The sequence below is a fragment of the Pteropus medius genome, unplaced genomic scaffold (genome assembly GCF_902729225.1).
Source record: "Pteropus medius unplaced genomic scaffold, Ma_sr-lr_union100, whole genome shotgun sequence".
Classification (NCBI taxonomy): domain Eukaryota; kingdom Metazoa; phylum Chordata; class Mammalia; order Chiroptera; family Pteropodidae; genus Pteropus; species Pteropus medius.
In genome coordinates this window covers 2,301,429-2,318,842 of record NW_024344371.1, presented here as the reverse complement: position 1 = coordinate 2,318,842, position 17,414 = coordinate 2,301,429, and the positions used below count along the sequence as shown (strand labels likewise).

General features: G+C 42.7%; 1 protein-coding gene and 1 non-coding gene across 7 annotated transcripts in view; one reads left to right on the top strand and one right to left on the bottom strand.

The window, feature by feature from the left end:
* The window catches only part of HHAT (hedgehog acyltransferase), a 177,253-nt gene that overhangs the window by 129,643 nt on the left and 30,196 nt on the right, over positions 1–17,414 (bottom strand). For 5 of the 6 annotated variants that reach the window (XM_039870324.1, XM_039870323.1, XM_039870325.1 and 2 more), the window contains one exon: positions 3,193–3,306. In XM_039870324.1, the coding sequence (XP_039726258.1) occupies positions 3,193–3,306 (114 nt within the window). Of the gene's footprint in view, positions 1–752; positions 844–3,192; positions 3,307–17,414 lie in introns of those variants that run through there. The other variant, XM_039870327.1, reaches the window with a different exon arrangement.
* On the top strand, positions 17,084–17,197 carry LOC120608619 (U5 spliceosomal RNA). The gene has a single exon (XR_005654446.1). It is a non-coding gene; the product is annotated as a U5 spliceosomal RNA (small nuclear RNA).

The window sequence follows — 17,414 nt, the reverse complement described above, 5'->3', positions numbered from 1 at the left end:
CTTGCCCTTCTTTCTTTTGCAAATCTATATTCTTCAAGTCTTCCTCACAGGTAGTCAGGACCTGGTCACAGGGAGAGCTGGATGACAGGGCCAGGGCCCAAATGCTAATGATGCTCAAACTCTGCTCTGTGGTTAGAGACAGCACCCCCCCCACCCCACCCCGCAGCCCCCACACCCAGCCAGCCTTCTCAAAACGTTCACACAGGGTTAATTTTAGTTCTGAGGGTGGAGAACCCAGTGTCTCAGGTGGCGGCGAGGCCGCAAGGGTGTCCAAGAAAGGAGACAACTTTCTGACCCACCGCACGCAGTCCAATCATTACAAACCCACAGCCAGAGCTCAGAGCTGTTACTCAGCCGCCCCTCCTGGCGCACTGGCCCCTAACGCAGTCTCGCCAAAACCCAAAGAGAGAGCCCCACACGGAGGAAGGGCGTTTAACCTTGGCCAAGGAGCTCCGTGGAAAGTTTTATTACTTGTCATGGCAGGAAAAAAAAAAAAGAAGAAGAAAATCACACTTTTGAAAATAGCTTGCCTCTCTCTGGGAAGAGGCGAGGCTTGCAAAAAAAGAGCTGAGATCAGATCCCAAACAGAGGTGGAAAGCATCCTTTGGGGCTGAAGGGTTTAAATAGCAAGAATTGCTAGCACCTGGTGCTGCTGCACAGCACTGTCCGTGGTTCCTGATGCCTCCCAGGATGGGGAAATTAAAGAAGTGCAGCCCAAATCTTCCACCCTGAGTAAGTACCAAAACGCCCACCCGAATGAAGGCCATCTGGAGCACTCCGTCCAGGCGGTAAAAGCACAGAGCGAGTGGGGCCAGAGCGTGGTGCGTACTTACATAAGGGCCGAGCAGACTCAGACAAAGAAGGCACTGTGCCCCAGCCACAGCCAGAACCCTGCCCACCAGCTGTCACACAAATCAAACCTGTGGTCACAAAAGGGATGAGAAAGACACACACGCATACACACAGATGACTCAGTGCGAACTCTGCCTCATTCCAGGAACACTAAGACACCTCCTACTGACTCGGGACAAGATGTGCTCTGCAGATAAAAAGACAAGCCCACCTGTCCACCCCTGCCTGTTAACGAGATGCAGGAAGCTGAAGTAAGCAGACTCCACTTCTTTCAAGATGCAACTCAAAGCCACCTCCTTGGAGGCCTTCCCTGTCCCTCAAAGGCAGATGTGGCCCACCCCTTCTCCTAAGCACCCGACCGATCATCACATCAGTTCTAGGACTGAGATCAGTATTTGGTTGCCTATGTAACTTCTCACTCAGCCCCGCAAAGGGAGGGGCCACATCTCCTGAGCGTCTTCCCCCGAGACCCAGCATGCACGTGAAACAGGGTCAGAGGAAGACAATCACGAGACGGATGTTAGAATAACTCAACTCCAAACCTCCACTCTCAGAGGTTTTAACTCAACTCCAAACCTCCACTCTCAGAGGTTTTGGAACTTCAAAACAGTCGCGCCTTTCTTGAACACCATGGAGGGGACTGCTCCTGGGAGCACACGCAGACCACGGTCTCGGCACACGCTAAACACCACATGACAGCAGAAGCCACCACTATTTGGCTTTCCTTATATGTGAGCATAACCTTAAAACAACATCAGACCCTCAGCACTACCCCAGGAAGCGTGTGCCACCATCACTACCACACAAATGAGAAGACAGACTCAAAGATGGTAACTTGCTTAAGAAGAACAAGGGAGTCCTAGAGCGAATTAAGCCTGAAACATCACTGGAGGCAAAAAATGACAAAACTGCAGTTGTCCTGTCTGGGCACATCGTGAGAAGGCAAGATTTTCCGGAAACGACAATAACACCGAGATGGCAGCAGGAAAAGAGGAAAACAAAAAATGAGATGCGCTGACTCCACGCAAGAAGCCAGAGGCAGGGAGTCCACAGGAGCTGAGCGGGGCTGCTGAGGACGGAACGTTGAGGACGTCACTCATTCACAGAGCCTCCAGGAGTCGAAGGTGACCCAATGGCATGTGACGCACACATACGAGATGATGGACGTTAACTAAACTTCCCCGGGTGGTCATTTCACGATATATTAAGTCACGATGCTGTACACGTTAAACCTACACAGTGCTGGATGTCGATTATATCTTTACAAAACTGAAAAAAGAAAGTTATATGAAATTTTAAAATACATTCAGCTATGACAGCATCTTATATTTTAGCTTTTGCTACTTTGGAAGACGGAAACCACTTTAGCGCAAAAACAAAAAGGAATGTCCATATTATACTTAAAACAAAGAAGTTAGTGTGCTGTCGGGATTTCCTATATTCCAGGATGAAAAGCAAGCGCAGAAAGCACTGATTTTCAGGAAAGAGCTAAAAAAATAGCCCTAGTCCGGTGCGCGTCTCTAACCACACGTCGCCGTTTCCTCGTGCCACGTTCTGGTGTGTCTCACCCTGAGGCTCCTGCTTCTGCCCCTTCGGTTCCTTTACCTCCGAGAGCCCTTAAAAATCAAACATTCTTCCAAGTCACTCGGTTGACTTCCAAGTCAGTTTTTGGTCGTGTTTTGTTTTTACTGGGTAGATTTCCAGCCACGGACTCGTTTTTGTCAGGTTAGGAATCCACAGAGGCAACACGCATATATCGGAGGACGCTAGACAAAGCCTGGCCCCTACGCTACAGAAAGGCCCTCTTGGCAAAATCTTAGGTCCCTCGGTAGCTCAACGTGAAGAGGTTCTCAATTCCAGCTCAGGCACTCTTCCAACACCCACTTTGAAGAATCTCTTGCTCTCTCATCCAGGCCAGGGCAAGAGTGAAATACTACTGGAATTCTGATCAACAACGGCTACTGCAGGATACGGTACTTGACTTTAAAACAATCCTTACTTCTTAATGAAATCATTCACTTTACTTTCTTCTGAACTTACAAAAACACGTCATTTTTAAATAAGACCATTTGATTAGAACGTTGATCTTAAAGAACACCATCTTAAGTTAGTTCTACTTTAAAATCTTTATATTCATTGGTTTGAAAAACCACTTGGAGGGATTAAGCATAAAGATAAAAAAGTATGAAATTTTTATCTTAAATGGCATTAACAATTCTTTCTCATTTTTTCCAGGCTTCCGAGGCTAATATCCATGTCTACTGATGCCTAGCACAGGACCCTTTCTTCACAAAAAGCAAAGGAGAAAGAGGCTTAAGGAAATGATGTGCATAATTGTACCTTCCTTGCAATCTGGTTGGCCATTTGAGACACAACCACGTGGCCAAGGAGAAGCCACACCAGCTGCTGCTTCCCCCACTCCATCCAGAAGCTCCACTCAAAGTCAGTCCGGTCCTAAATAGGCCAAAAAGAGGAATTTATTAGAGGGATTTCAGTACATGTTTCAGTTAATAAAACAACTGGAAAGAAGGCCAATGGGAGTCCAAACCCTATAAATGGCATTTATACACTACTTCCAGCCTTTACCCAACCACAATCCCCACCCACTTGCACCACCCCTCCTGCTTGGCTGGTCTCACTGCCATTCTCCAATTAAGTGTCTGTGTTAAAGCTGATCCCCCAGGACCTTCTGTGGGCTAGAAACTATTATTGTCCTCATTTTATAAAAGATGAAACGGGGGTTAAAGAATTCGTTTCATTTGCCCAGCATCGCATAGATAGTGCAAGTAACGAACTGAGGTCTCAGTTAGTCACCTAGGTGCTTTCACTTAACATGAGAAGTGTAAATTGAACACTAACAAACTTGCTTCAAGGTCTGTTAAATCTTGCTGCCATTGATAAGCAGAAGAATAATCTGACAGAGAAGTTAACTATGTCCCTATACGGTTATAACGAAAGAATGAAAGGTCTACTTCCCTCGCCCTCAGGAAGCTCGGAGTCCATTGGCGCCCTGTGTCTGTACCTGCACCAGGCTCAGTGTCTACAGGGCTCCCTCATGGTAAGGTGAACCTCTAGAAAGATGGGACGTGGGGAAGCCTGGAGACGAGCACCCAAAAGCCTTGGCCTCTGGCACCCCGGGGAGAACGTGGTGGCCAGGCTGAGCATGAAGGGAATAAACACAATGATTGGCCACCTTCAATGGGCGATGCAGGCTTTGCCAATGAGCATCTCTACACCATCACCAGTGGAAACGAGGCCCTGAGACTCTTCCAGCCAAACTGCGTGGGTGGGAAGGAATCAGGGACATGGACACTGAACAACTCGCCAGTCTCTGCAAGTGGAACCCTGACCCAAATTTAATCAGATTTAGAGGAAAAAAAGCGATTTTATTTCTTTCTCTCATCCCTTTTTGTGTTGGGTTTTTGTTGATTTTGGTTTTTGGGGGTTTTTTTTTCCGCACCTGGAGATTAAGGGGCAATCTCATCCCAGTTACACATATTATAAAACTCCTTTTATACAGAAGGCAAAATATAGATAAAATTGATCTTGATTCATATCAGACTATGAACGCAGAGGTAGCAAACCTAGCGGCCAAGGCTGCAGGCTCGGCTTGGTTCACTCCCAGGTCTACCCACACACTGGCTGCCATGAGCCTGAGTGAGATACTTCACCTTCCTGCTCTGTCTGCTCATATGACAACAGTACAGATCTTCTGGAGTCTGTGAGGTTTAAATGAGAATATATATATATATTTAAAAGTGTCTGGCACACGGTACACACTAAATATTGTTACCTGCCACTAACTGCTAGTCCCACATGCTTCCCATCCTGTGTTAATAAGCCAAGATTAAAATTAATAATAATAATAATAATAATAATAATAATAGTAATAAAAACAATAAGACTTTTTCCATTATTCAAATAAAGAAATACAGTACTGTGCATTTTCAAATAACATGCTCCCCACACCCAAGATCGTGATAAACACTGATGTACACACGACCTGCTCATAGAGCCCTGTCCCCAGGAAAATCATAGATCTGGTCCATTTCCTTCCATTTAGAGATGACCACATCAGGGCCCAGGACGTGCCCGCCCAGCCACGTAGCCAGGCAGCTGCAGAACAGAGAACTCACACCTTTACCCTGGCTCTCGATCCTGGATCCAGATCCCCATCTTAAAAATTCCAAATTAACGGAGAGTCAATCAGCTGAATAAAGGCAAACAAGCTCAAAGGTCATGTGATTAGACCATGCTAGTGAAACTCTACTTTTGTAACAAAGATACAGGTAAAAAGAAAAAAAAAAAACCCTAGAAACCAAGATTGAATTTTTTAATGTCCCCCCTCAAAAAAAAATACCAACATTTTAGTTTTTTTTTTTAATATAAATAATGTTTTCAAACAATCAGAATTACATTTAGAATTCATAACCCCAGGCTTGCCTATGCCTCAAAACTTTTCCAGGTTTATTTTTAAGGGAAAAAATGATAAAACATCTCATAAAACAGAAGAAACCAAAAAAATCATAATGTTCTGCCAGAAGACCCAGGACCACTGAAACCCCTGTGCTGGTAAAATCACTTCAGCAAAAATTACACAGTCTTTCATCACCAATTCTTTCCGAAATATCTATTTAAAGTAAATAAAAATGTTTCTCTTATGTCAGTCTTTCTCCATTTAAAATATTTACCTAGAGGAAATGACCAGACAGAAAAGCTGAGCCAATGAATAGAACAAGATGGCCAAAAACTCGCGGTTAATGATTTTGGGTAAGAAAAAGGTTGACTCGCCTGTTTTTATAAGCAAAAGCTTTCTAGACTCTGAGCTCAGCCACATATTTCAAGGCAAATGTTAGAGTCTTTTTCATGTTCTGCTGCTTCTCCATTTCCTTTCCTGATCTTATAGTTCTTAGACAATTAGAAACCTCTTTTTCAGTTCTGTTACATCTGTAAAGGAGTCAGATATAAACTGAGAAAGAAAAAAAAAATCCAGCCAGACAGAATCAGGAAGGCACCTTCATGGAGAAAGGGGAGACAGAACTCCACGGAAAAGTAACCCACATCCAACCTTACACACTGATGCTTCTCAAACTGCAGTGCACACACAAATCACTGACAGATCTTGCTCAAATACAGATTCTGAAGTCTGAGGTGGGGCCTGAGATTCTGTTTGTCCATCAAGCTCCCAGGCTATGCACTGCTGCTGGCCTGGGGGACCACATTTCGAGTAGAAAAGGTCTGCATCGCTAGTTACATCTCCCCGTAGCTGAATATGCCCAACAGCCCTTAACAGCTCACCTAGCCCATACTATCCCCAGGCAGGAACACTCTAGGCTGACCACCTAACATCCACAAACAGAGCAACCATCGTCCTGTTCACCACGGAAAGCTCTGAGTATCTGGAATCAAGAATATTGCTGGGTTGAAAAAATTAACAAGCATGGTTATTCATTCTGAGGCATCCAATCTGCAACCAGGCAGAACTCAAGAAGCGACAGTCCCGGGCCTCTTACACAGTGCCTCCAACTTCCTGGTGAAACACCATTTTTCCAGTTCTCAACAAAGGACAGGGACGCGGTCTGGTGTTCCTAACGGCCTCTTTCCCCATATAGAGCAAAGTTCTGCACTAAGCAGTGCGGGACCGCAGAAGTATCCCTCACTCCACGATCAGAGCACCCTGAAAACCACCCACAAGGCGAGAGCAGTAACAGAGGTGTAATTCTACCCCGTGTATTAGTATAACTGAGTCCTTCTCTTCCAGAAAAATCACTGATAACCTTCTGGGTACGTGCTTTCGAAGGATAATCTCAAAACAATCCTCAACGTCATGTTTGCTTGTTTGTTTGTTTTTAAACTCCATGTTACAGATGAGTTCACTGGAAGCCAGAGTAAGCAAATTATTTGCCCAAAAATAGTAGGGGGCAGAACTGGGTTTCAAACTCAGGCCTGTCTGATACCAAAGAAGAGTCTCTCTTCTACATGCTGTTTCTACTTGTGCCGAACCCTCTGGCTGGGCTCCCCTGCCACGCCAACACACACATGCGCACACGCACACACACCACCATCTGACCAAACTGTCTCCAACCCAGAGGGTGCCTCCTTAATGCCCCCAGAACCCTGAAGACGTCAGCTCGAGTGTGGAGTCTTCCTCGTCCTTCCCGGTGCACCCCCTTCTCTGTCACCACAATTCTAGTGTGTTTATTATAGCACATTTTCCTACAGCATGTTTATTCTAGCACTTTTTATTATAGCTAATTCACGGAGGGGAAACATGATTAAGTTCTTGAGAGCAAGAACCTTGACTCAGCCAGAAATTTGTGGCATGAATGCCCAACACTCGGTCAGCCTTTAGAATGGTGGGGCAGCGAAATCAGACGGCCCAAGTACTTGTCACATTTCTGTCTGCATGTAAACTTAGACAAGGCACGTACCTATCTGGACCTGAGCCTTCTTGTGAGTAAAATGAAGAGCTGACCTAGCACAATGTCTAAGATTCTTTTCAGAGGGTAGAAAAAAGCAGTTATTTTCCAGGCTAAAGGAAAAAAATGCTAAGAGTGCTGGTCACTTGCACCATAGACTCTGAGTCCTGATCGTATGTGACCATTCAGGAGAGGGGGTGATCTCTCTACTCATAACACCACGTGACCAGTCTGGGCCTCCAGGTTCCACACCTACACCTGGGTGTGGAACAGCCTGCTCTGTTCCAGAAAGTTCCCCACTCATCCAGCCTGCCCTCTTTTCCCAGAATGGGAACAAACCACTACAGTGTGTGGACTTACTATACGGTACAATTCTGACTCTAGCATAGTAAAAAAACTACCCCCTCAAGAGGTTAAACATCATGCCCAATGTACATGACAAAGCCTGATTTCAAAGCCAATATACGACAAAGCCTGATTTCAGTGCCCAAGTCCACAGGATGCAAAGTCTATGTTTCATGTGACAAAACAGATATAACATAAAATTTACCATCTTAATTATCTTTAAGCGTACGACTCAGCATTAAGTACATTCACATTGTTATGCAGCCATCACTGCCATCCATCTTGAGAACTCTTTTCATCTTGTAAAACTGAAACTCTGTACCCATTAAACAATGACTCCCTGCGCCCACCTCATCCCAGCTCCTGGCAACCATCATTCTACTTTCTGTCTCTATGGATCTCAGTATCCTAGGTACCTCACATAACTGGAGTCATACAGTATTTGTCTTTTTGTGACTGGCTTATTTCACTCAGCATAGTGTCCTCAAGGTTCACGCATGTTGTAGCATATATCAGAATTTCCTTCCTTTTTATGGCTGCGTAATATTCCATTGCATGGATATACCATCACTTCTTTATCCACTCATCTATTCTTCGATGAACATTTGAGTTGCTTTGGTTTCAACTCATGGCTATTACGAATCATGTTGCTATGAATGTGGGTGTACTAAATGTATAATTTTTAATGTTTTGAATTTTAAATTATTTCCTAATGTTGCCAAATGACCTTTTTTTAAGCCTGTGCACTTATATCTGGAGGCTCAAATCTTTCTCAAACTCATAGAGTAGTTCAAGCACAGAAAGTTAAGGGAAAAAACTTCCTCACAAATGAGGATCTTATGTTGCCAATTCACCGATGAGCAAATCCTTCCTTGTTGTAGCCCTGAATTCTCATTACCTCTAAACCTTGCCAGATGACAGCAGTCTCACTCCGCCTCTTAGCTGGGCTAAATTACCACAGCGGGGTGGCCAGGCCTCTCCTTCTGTGCTTTGGCTTGCATTCCTCAGACAAAATTGAACTAAGCAGCCAAAGGCTTAAAGTCTATTTTCCAGCTGAAGACAATACAAACTTATAGCTAATAAGTTTGCTATTATTCAGGCTAGTGGACTGAAACACTGTTAAAATACCAAGTATTCAGGCTAGTGGACTGAAACACTGTTAAAATACCAAGCGCCAACTAAAACCCTAAGGTAGCCATCAAGACACCCTAACGGAAGCCAAGAAATTCATCCTGCAGCTAGAGTGAGTTATAGCAAGTCTACCACCTGTTTTCCTACCCAGAGTCTCCCAGGGCCTAGCCCATCTTTCAGTAAATCACTGCTCTAACTGGCACCTGAAACCTTAATTCAAATTTCAGAAGGTTATTTGTCAGGATCTAACAGTAGTGAAACTTCACATCTCAGGAATTCTGAAAAAGCTTGAATTTGGGGGAGTTTGTTGTTGTTTTAAGGCAAAATTCATGTAACACAGAATTAACCATACTAAAGTCAATTCAGTGGCATTTGGTACACTCGCTGAGTTGTACAGCCAGCACCTGTATCTAGTTCTAAAACATTTTCATCACCCTAAAAGGAATCCCTGTTCCCCAAATCAGTCACCCCCATTCCTCCCTCCTCCCCCACCTCTGGAAACCACCGATCTGCTGTCTGTCTTATGGCTTGTCCTATTCTGGATATTTCAAATAAATTGAACCATGTAGTATGTGACTCGCCTTCCTTTATTAGCATAATGCTTTTGAAGTTCATCCACATTGTAACATGCTTGCCATTTAGAATTAAACATGATTATAAAAGTGAAAGGGACTGATTCACGAAGCCCAAAGTCTAAAATTAGAAAAGTTAATGCAAAAATTGAACTTGTCCCTACAAATCCATCCTGCTTATTGCTATCAAAATAGCCTCACTGAAACAAGGGTTAGCACACTTTAGAAGGGCTAGATGGAAAATATTTTCAGCTTTGTGGGCCACAGTCTCTGTGGTAACCACTCAGCTGATGGTGCAGCCTGAAAGCAGTCACAGACGATACACAAATGATTGTGCTGTTTTCCAATAAAACTTTACTTACAAAAACAAGTAGGGGGCCAGATTGGGTCCACAGGACATAGTTTGCCTACCCTCCCACCCCCCTTCTAAGAGATTCCCAGGTCTCCTAGACCCACCACTTATCATCTGGTGAGAGTAGGTCAGGAGCATTGTTTTATTATACAGATATGGCACTTTTAAGTAATTTGCTATCAGATCTGAAGTCCATAGCTACAGAGGAAGCAGATTCTATGGAGGCCATGAAAGAGCCTCAGCAGTAGCCCACCAATCAGCCTTTGTTATCCAGTAAAAACCTGGAATTACTGTATATCTTTTTCCTCCCTGTCTTCTGTGCTGGACTTACTTCGATCCTGGGGACAATTCTCTGCACATTTAGGCTTGTTCTTTCCATTCTGTCTCCTCTTCATAGCACCAAAGTAATAGTTTAAGATCACACCTGGTCATGTCACTCCCCCATTTAATATTCTTCACGCTTTCCACTAGCATTCCAGGCGAACATTCTCAGCAGCACTCATGCAGCTCTTTATTCCTGGCCCTGCCCACCCCCTCATCATCCTCTCTGACCTTCCCCTCCAGTCCCGCGAAACAGCCATGCTGACCTCCCTGACAGTCGCCCAAACGTGCTGTGTTTATACAGCTGGAACTTCCCACACTTTGCACCCTCTGCTTGGGAAAACCTGTCCCTCTAATACCACTATAATGATGACCCACCGTTCAGGTCTCAGCTCAGGCAAACCCTCCTCCAGGAAGCCTTTCCTAATCCATCCGTTGGCAGTCTGGGCTCACTGTCATCTGGGCTCCAACAAGGCGCTACAGTTACCTCTCTCTTGGCAACTGACCACGTTGTGCTTTAACTGTAGGTCGCTGAGCTGCCTGTCTACTCCTCTCCAACAGGAACTGTGTATATATTCAGCGTTGTATCCCTCAAGAATCTAGCATATACTACATGCTCAATAAAAGCTTGCTAAAAAGAAAATGAAATGAATCACATCATTTTTAAGAACCTGGTGTAAGCACAGTCTTACACCTGTAGAGAACTTGGAGAAATGGAGAACCTGGCACTTGTCCTTGAATGCCTTTATAATCATAGCTAGAGAACATAAACTCATGGAATATTTCTAGTGGATTATCTGCTCTGCAGGCTACCTGCACCAGCTTAAGGCCTACCCACTGGTATATCAATTACTCACTCTAAAGAGATGGACAAAATACAGCACTATTATAATAGAGGATTTATTGGTGATTTATAAGACTTAAAATAAATTAAAACATAGAAAACACCTGGAATAGGGCCTGGAACTTATGAAGTATTATGTAAATGTTTGTTGAGCAAATATATAAATAAACAACAATTCTATTTTACAGATATTCATAGGTAAAATCTGAGAGAGCTGAGCTACTCAAGATCCCCCAAACCCAGTCAAAAGAAAGGAAAGGAGAAAGGTTCTAGAAACCATGGACTAAAAAGGAAATGAAACCACAGGTAAGGAAAGAGGAACCTCGGCATTCAGAAAAACCACAACATCTAAAATGGCATGGGAAAGCAACAATTTTAACCTTCTCCTTAAAATATCTGCTCTATATGGAAGATATTGCCAGTTGACTCAATCAACACTCCCCTACGGTAGAGGCTGGAAAGCAGAAAACTACATTTACCATAATTTCCTGCACCTAGCATGTCTGCATATGACCTAGCTTCTGGTGAACACACAGACTTCGAAGGTAAAACAACATAAATAAGTATGAAACATGACTCTCCTGAAAGCATGGTGGCAGAGGCGCTTTGGTGGCCCCGCAGCAGCCCCAGCAGAGACTCCACAGTCCAGTCAGTCCAGAGACACAGCCACTTCCTTGGTGTGGCAGTTTTTGCTATTTCTCAAGCTGGAAACTATACTGCACCCCCAGTTTTGTAGGGTGATTCTGGGAATTGCTCCTGGAAGCTCACTTAGTGCCTGTCTCTACTGTCCTTTCGACTATTCTGAAATCTCCTTTAAACCCCTGCAATAAATTCCTTTCTGCTTAAAAGGATCAGAGAGGATTCTGTTGTCTTAATAGAAACTCGATCGACACACTTCAAAAGGAATTTTTCTTCTGATTGCAACCCAGCTCTAGCTTTATAATAGAAGCTTTATGAAAATAATTTGCTTTGAAGAACACTATTCTGAAATAAGTCTATTCACTGGAGGAAAACTAAATGGAGGAAAACACTGGCTAGGTCAATCCGAGGAATGTTCTAGAACTGAATAATGAAGGCAGAACATATTCACATTAGAACCCAGTGTACCTATTTATGTATTTCAAAGACAAATAGAAAATAATCTACCTTACCCACCAGTCTGTAATTTTCACTACCATACCTCTTTTTTCCTCAGAGAAAACAGTGGAGAACTGAATATATTTACTGTTTTCCTTACCCTCATATCCAGAATGTGAATGTAAAAAATGAAAAGAAATACAATAGAATACCAGACACATGTGCATATTATTTACCTTGGGGCCATACCTGATTCCCAGTCACACTGAGCAAAAGTTATCTGTGGACGGGGAAACCTTTGTAAGGTACCTGCACCCAGGCGGCCAGCTCACCTTAATGGCTATAGATCTCCAAAGGAGAGAGAAAAAAGGAGGACGTATTTGTAGGAATTCTGCACAGAAGCAGCGCTGCTCTCTGGATGAACTCAGGCTAAAGATTCATTTAGCAATTGTCGGAAGAGTTTTCTTTTTCTTTCAATGGATGCTTTGCTATTTCTAAAATAATTTGAACAAAACTATCTTACTGCTCACCATTTCCAGAGATGATGCGCTTTCCCCAGCCAACATTTCCTCAAAGGTAAAATATTTTCATTCACAAAACTTTTTATTTTTCTGTAAATAACAAAGTCCCTGCTTAAATGTCTTCACCATCCCGCACAGGTGAAGAAAGCAGCTCACCGGGGTGGCGGTGCCCAACAGGACGAGCACAAACTGCACTGCTCTACCGGGTCCTGACTCGGTCTCTTAACTGGTCTTCATCTGAGCCTGGCAAATCGGTCCACGGTACAATGGGGACAGGGAGGTGCTTTGCAGAAGAGGAGAAAACCTCTCGACTTAATTAAATCAAGAGATCCTAACGGATATGGATGAATTATTTGAATCTCTTCAACCCAACTGCCAATCTAAACTCAGTAACATCCTCTGGCTTCACCTCTACTTCCTAGAAGTCACTCCAGATTATCCCAGACTTATGCATACGCTTGAATACAAGATACCTAAATATAAGAAACATGTATAGATTCTTCTCCCTGCTTTGTTTGTTCTGTATTTCTTCCCTTCCCCCTAGAGCTAACAAGGAATGAATCACATTTTTAAAATCACTAAATTCTAGTATGAAGGCAAAGGCACAACGACTGTATTATTTTCCCTACCTGTCCTCAAACTAGAAAAACACCGACCGCATTTTATATAAGCTATATGGAGTAACATGTTGTAATAATTAATAAGGCTGATAAGTTAGGGGTTGTGACCGAAAAATGTAATAGAATGGGATGACTTAGACAGCAAATTACACAAGCTCCTGACATTCCCCAGCTTCAAACGATGCTAATAAATCATACATCCCATTAGTGGCACCTCTCCAGAATATGAAAAAGACAAAGCAAGTCTCAGAAATAAGGAGGAAAAAATGGTTCCTGGCCATTTGTGGGCCGTCGCACCTACAATGGCCCTCGCACACAGAGAATTTGCTTTTAGCCTAAGAAGGCTTCTCACATTCAAGAAAACTAGTTAATACATAAAATCTAGAATCTAGAATTTTAGATGAATACCAAAATGCTGAAGGTCCCCAGAAGGACAATTAAAAAAGAATGATAAAAGAGAGAAAAAGAAAAAAATAATATTTTTGCCATCCATCCAGGCAACAGGGGGAGAATAGGGGAACGCTTCTTAATCCCGGATACCATTTTTCTCCTTGAATTTTACACACTACATAAAAAACCAGGAGAGTGGGCAATCAGAATATGTGGAAGAAATCTCCCACGCACCTTTTCAGTCTGGCCCCTTTGTCCATTACCTACGTGCCCAGGCTCCCAAAGAGAGAGCTCCCTGTGAAATAATAGAAAATACGTACTGGTCTCTGCCCCCCATGCCTGACACAGAACTCCTAACGGCCTTGTAATTTCCTAAGCGATAAGAGCACCACGAGCATCTTCTGTTCTAATACTTGTCTTTGACCCCGGTTCCTGACACAGAATTCCTAAATCCCTTGGAATTTCCTGGGTGACAGCAGCCTCTTTTGTTCTAATGAGGAGACTCTTAATGGCTCTTGGGTGGGGGCTGGTCACCAGAAACACTAAGCCATAATTAGAAACTTGGTATTTTCAGCCCTCTCCTCATTCTTCCAACAGGGGAGAAGGGCTTAAAAAGGAGTTGATGATGAAACATGCCTCATGATGCATTCTCCATAACAATCACGAAAGTACTGGCTTCAGGGAGCTTCCAGGTTGATAAACACGAGGAGGTGCTGGGAGCATGGCAGGCCCAGGGAGGGGCATCCATGCCCTTCCTATATACCTTGCTCTATGCATCTCTTCCATCTGGATGATCATTTGTATCCTTTATCAAAACCTTTTATAATTAACCAGTAAACAGCAAATAAAATGTTTTCCTGAGTTCTGTGAGCCACTCTAGCAAACTAATTGAACCCAAGGAAGAGGTTATGGGAACCTCCAATTTGTAACCAGTCACTCTAAAGCACAGGTAACAACCTGGACTTGCAGCTGGCATGTGAAGGGGGTGGGGTACAGTCTTGTAGGACTGAGCTCTTAACCTGTGGGATCTGATGCTATCTCGAGGTAGACAGTGTCAAAATTGAGTTAAATTGTAGGCTACCCAGCGGGTGTCCCAGGGCATCCCTAAGGATGGTCAGCCATCATGGCAGCTGAGGTGCCTCCACAGCTGGGAATAGAGACAAATGAGAACAAGAACCAAACTCACCACATCTTCCGGGCACATCTCCACCATCCATTTCCCCACAGTGCACCGCCTGGGCCGTCTCTGTGCAGAAACTTATTTGCTTGTTATTAATTAAGATGTTGACATCTTTTCTGTGATGTCTGAAACTAACTTTAAAATACTTTAACACAGAGACTTCTGGTTCCAGGCAAGATAAAATAAACACATTTTTCCCTAACACTCCCACGAAGGATAGCGAAAACCCCCGGATGTAATTATAAAACAAAAATAAGACTCTGAAAGATGGAAAAAAGAAGACAGACTGGCTAGGTACCTCAGGAGTTGAGGAATGACAAAAAATGGAAAATAAAATGACTCACTGGATGGGCTTAAAAGCAGAAATAGATGACATAGAAAGGAATCATCGAACCTAAAGACAGATCAACAGAATCTGAAAAACGGGGGGAAAAATGGGCTGAAAGAATAAACGAACAGAGCCTCAGAAACCCGTGGTATAATTATAAACAATCTAACATTCATGTCATTGAAATCCTAGAAGGAAAGGAGAAAAAATGTAGTGCTGAAAAAGTATTCAAAGAAATAACAGCTAAAGACTTCACAAATTTGGCAAAAAGCATAAACTTACAGATTCAAGAAGCTAAATTAACCCCAATCAATTTAAATATACCAATTAAAAGACAGACTGGCAGAACGGATTTTTAAGAAATGATCCAACTCCATGCTGTCTGTAAGAAATACACGTCAACTATAACAATACCGTAGGTTGAGAGGAAAAGGATGGAAAAAGACGGGCTATACGCACATCAATTAAAAGAAAGCAACGAGAACCCCAAAACAGAGCCCCATAAGTCTGGCCAATTGATTTTTAACAAAGTTGCAAAAACAATTCAATGGGGGAAGAATAGTCTTTTCAACAAACGGTGCTGTAGCAAGTAGCCATCCATAAGCAAAAAGATAAAATGAAATAAAGTAAAATTAAATAAAGAAACCTTTACCTAAACTAGAATAAAAATTAACTCAAAATAGATCACGGGTTTGAATGTCAAATGCAAAACTATGAAAATTTTGGGAAAAAAAACATCTTTGGGCATACAACAAGAGTTCTTAAAGATGACACCAAAAGCACAATCTGTAAGAGAAAAAAACAAAACAAAACAAAACAATAAATTAGACTTCTGCGAAAGACCCTACTAAGAAGATGAAAAATCAAGCTACTGAGTAAGAAAAAATATTTTCAAACCACCTATCTGATAAAGGGCTAGTATCTAGACTATGTAAAAAAACTCTCTAAATACAACAATAACCTACAAATAATCCAAGTACAAAATAGGCAAAGACATGAACCGAAGTTCACCAAAGAAGATACCCAGATGACAGATAAGCACATGAAAAGAGGTTCAACATCATTAACTATTATGGAGATGCAAATTAAAACCATGATGAGATATCATTGCACGCCTATCAGAACAGCTAAAATTAAAAATGGTGATAATTCCAGATGCTAGCAAGTATGTAGAGAAACTGAATATCTCAAAATTGCTGGTGGGAATATAAAACAGTAGAGCCATTCTGGAAAACAGTTTGGCAGTCTTTTTATATAACTAAACACATAATACAATCCAGCAATCAGACTCCTGGGGATTTATCCTTGAGAAGTTAAAACACGTACACACAAAAACCTGTTCACAAATACTCCTATCAGCTTTATTCTTAATAGCCAAAAATTGGAAATAAGTGAAACGCCCTTTAACGAGTGAACGGGTGGTTGAATGGTTAAACTGTGGTCCATCCATACCATGGACTAGTAACTCAATGAAAAGAAATGAACTACTGGTACACACAACTTGGATGGATCTCCAGGGTTGTGGGGGATGGGGGGCGAAGAACCAGTCTCAAAAGGTTGTATATTGTATGATCCCATTTAAATAACACTCTCAAAATAAAATTATGAGATGGAAAACGCAACCGCAGCTTCCATGAGTTAAGGATGGGGTGAGGAGGGTGGGTGTGACTAAACAGGGGCAGCGAGAGGGAACTCCTTGTGGTTCTATATCTTAACTGCGTTGGGGGAAAGGAAATGAAAGGAACCATACTCAGAATCCCAGTACACAAAAAGGATAAAATCAGTTTCTGTGGTTGAACCTGGCTGGATGAGGTTCAGAGCGCAGCCAGCCGGACCTCTGTTGAGCCCCCTAGTGGTGGCTCCCCAGGCACACTGTGAATAGTATTTGCAGACTCTCTAGGTTGATGACTCAGACTTTTATTTGCATACCCATACTACTCTCTGCACAAAGTACAATCCTTTCAATTTTAAAATAATTTCTTTCAGCTCCACATTTCTAACTATGAGAAGCTTGCTTAACTGAATTCCTTGTACAAACTTTAGGCAGGAAGTAGCCCTTGGGGGTAAAATGCCACCATCAGTGAACTAGGAGTTGCAGTTACTGGAGGAGGGAGTTTGGCTACTTAGGAGCATACTCTGATTTCTCTTCAAATCGTATAAATCTTTCGCCTTTTACTAAAGATTTCCGTGGAGAGGAATAATTCTGAGTTTTTACTCAATTTTTGGAGCCTTGCTTTAGCAAGGCCAATCTTATGGTTATAAGAAAAGACATCAACTTCTCAAGCAAAGCTAGCCCATGCAGTTTAAATGAAGTGAAGTATTTTCAAGCCATGATTTTTCCAGTTTCCTGCTTGAACTGTTCTGTAAATCAAGACATTAAATAATCTGTTACTGCAAAAGTCTCTGACTTCTAGTTAATGTGGTTCATGTTAGAAATAATGACTAAAATACCTTGAGACAAT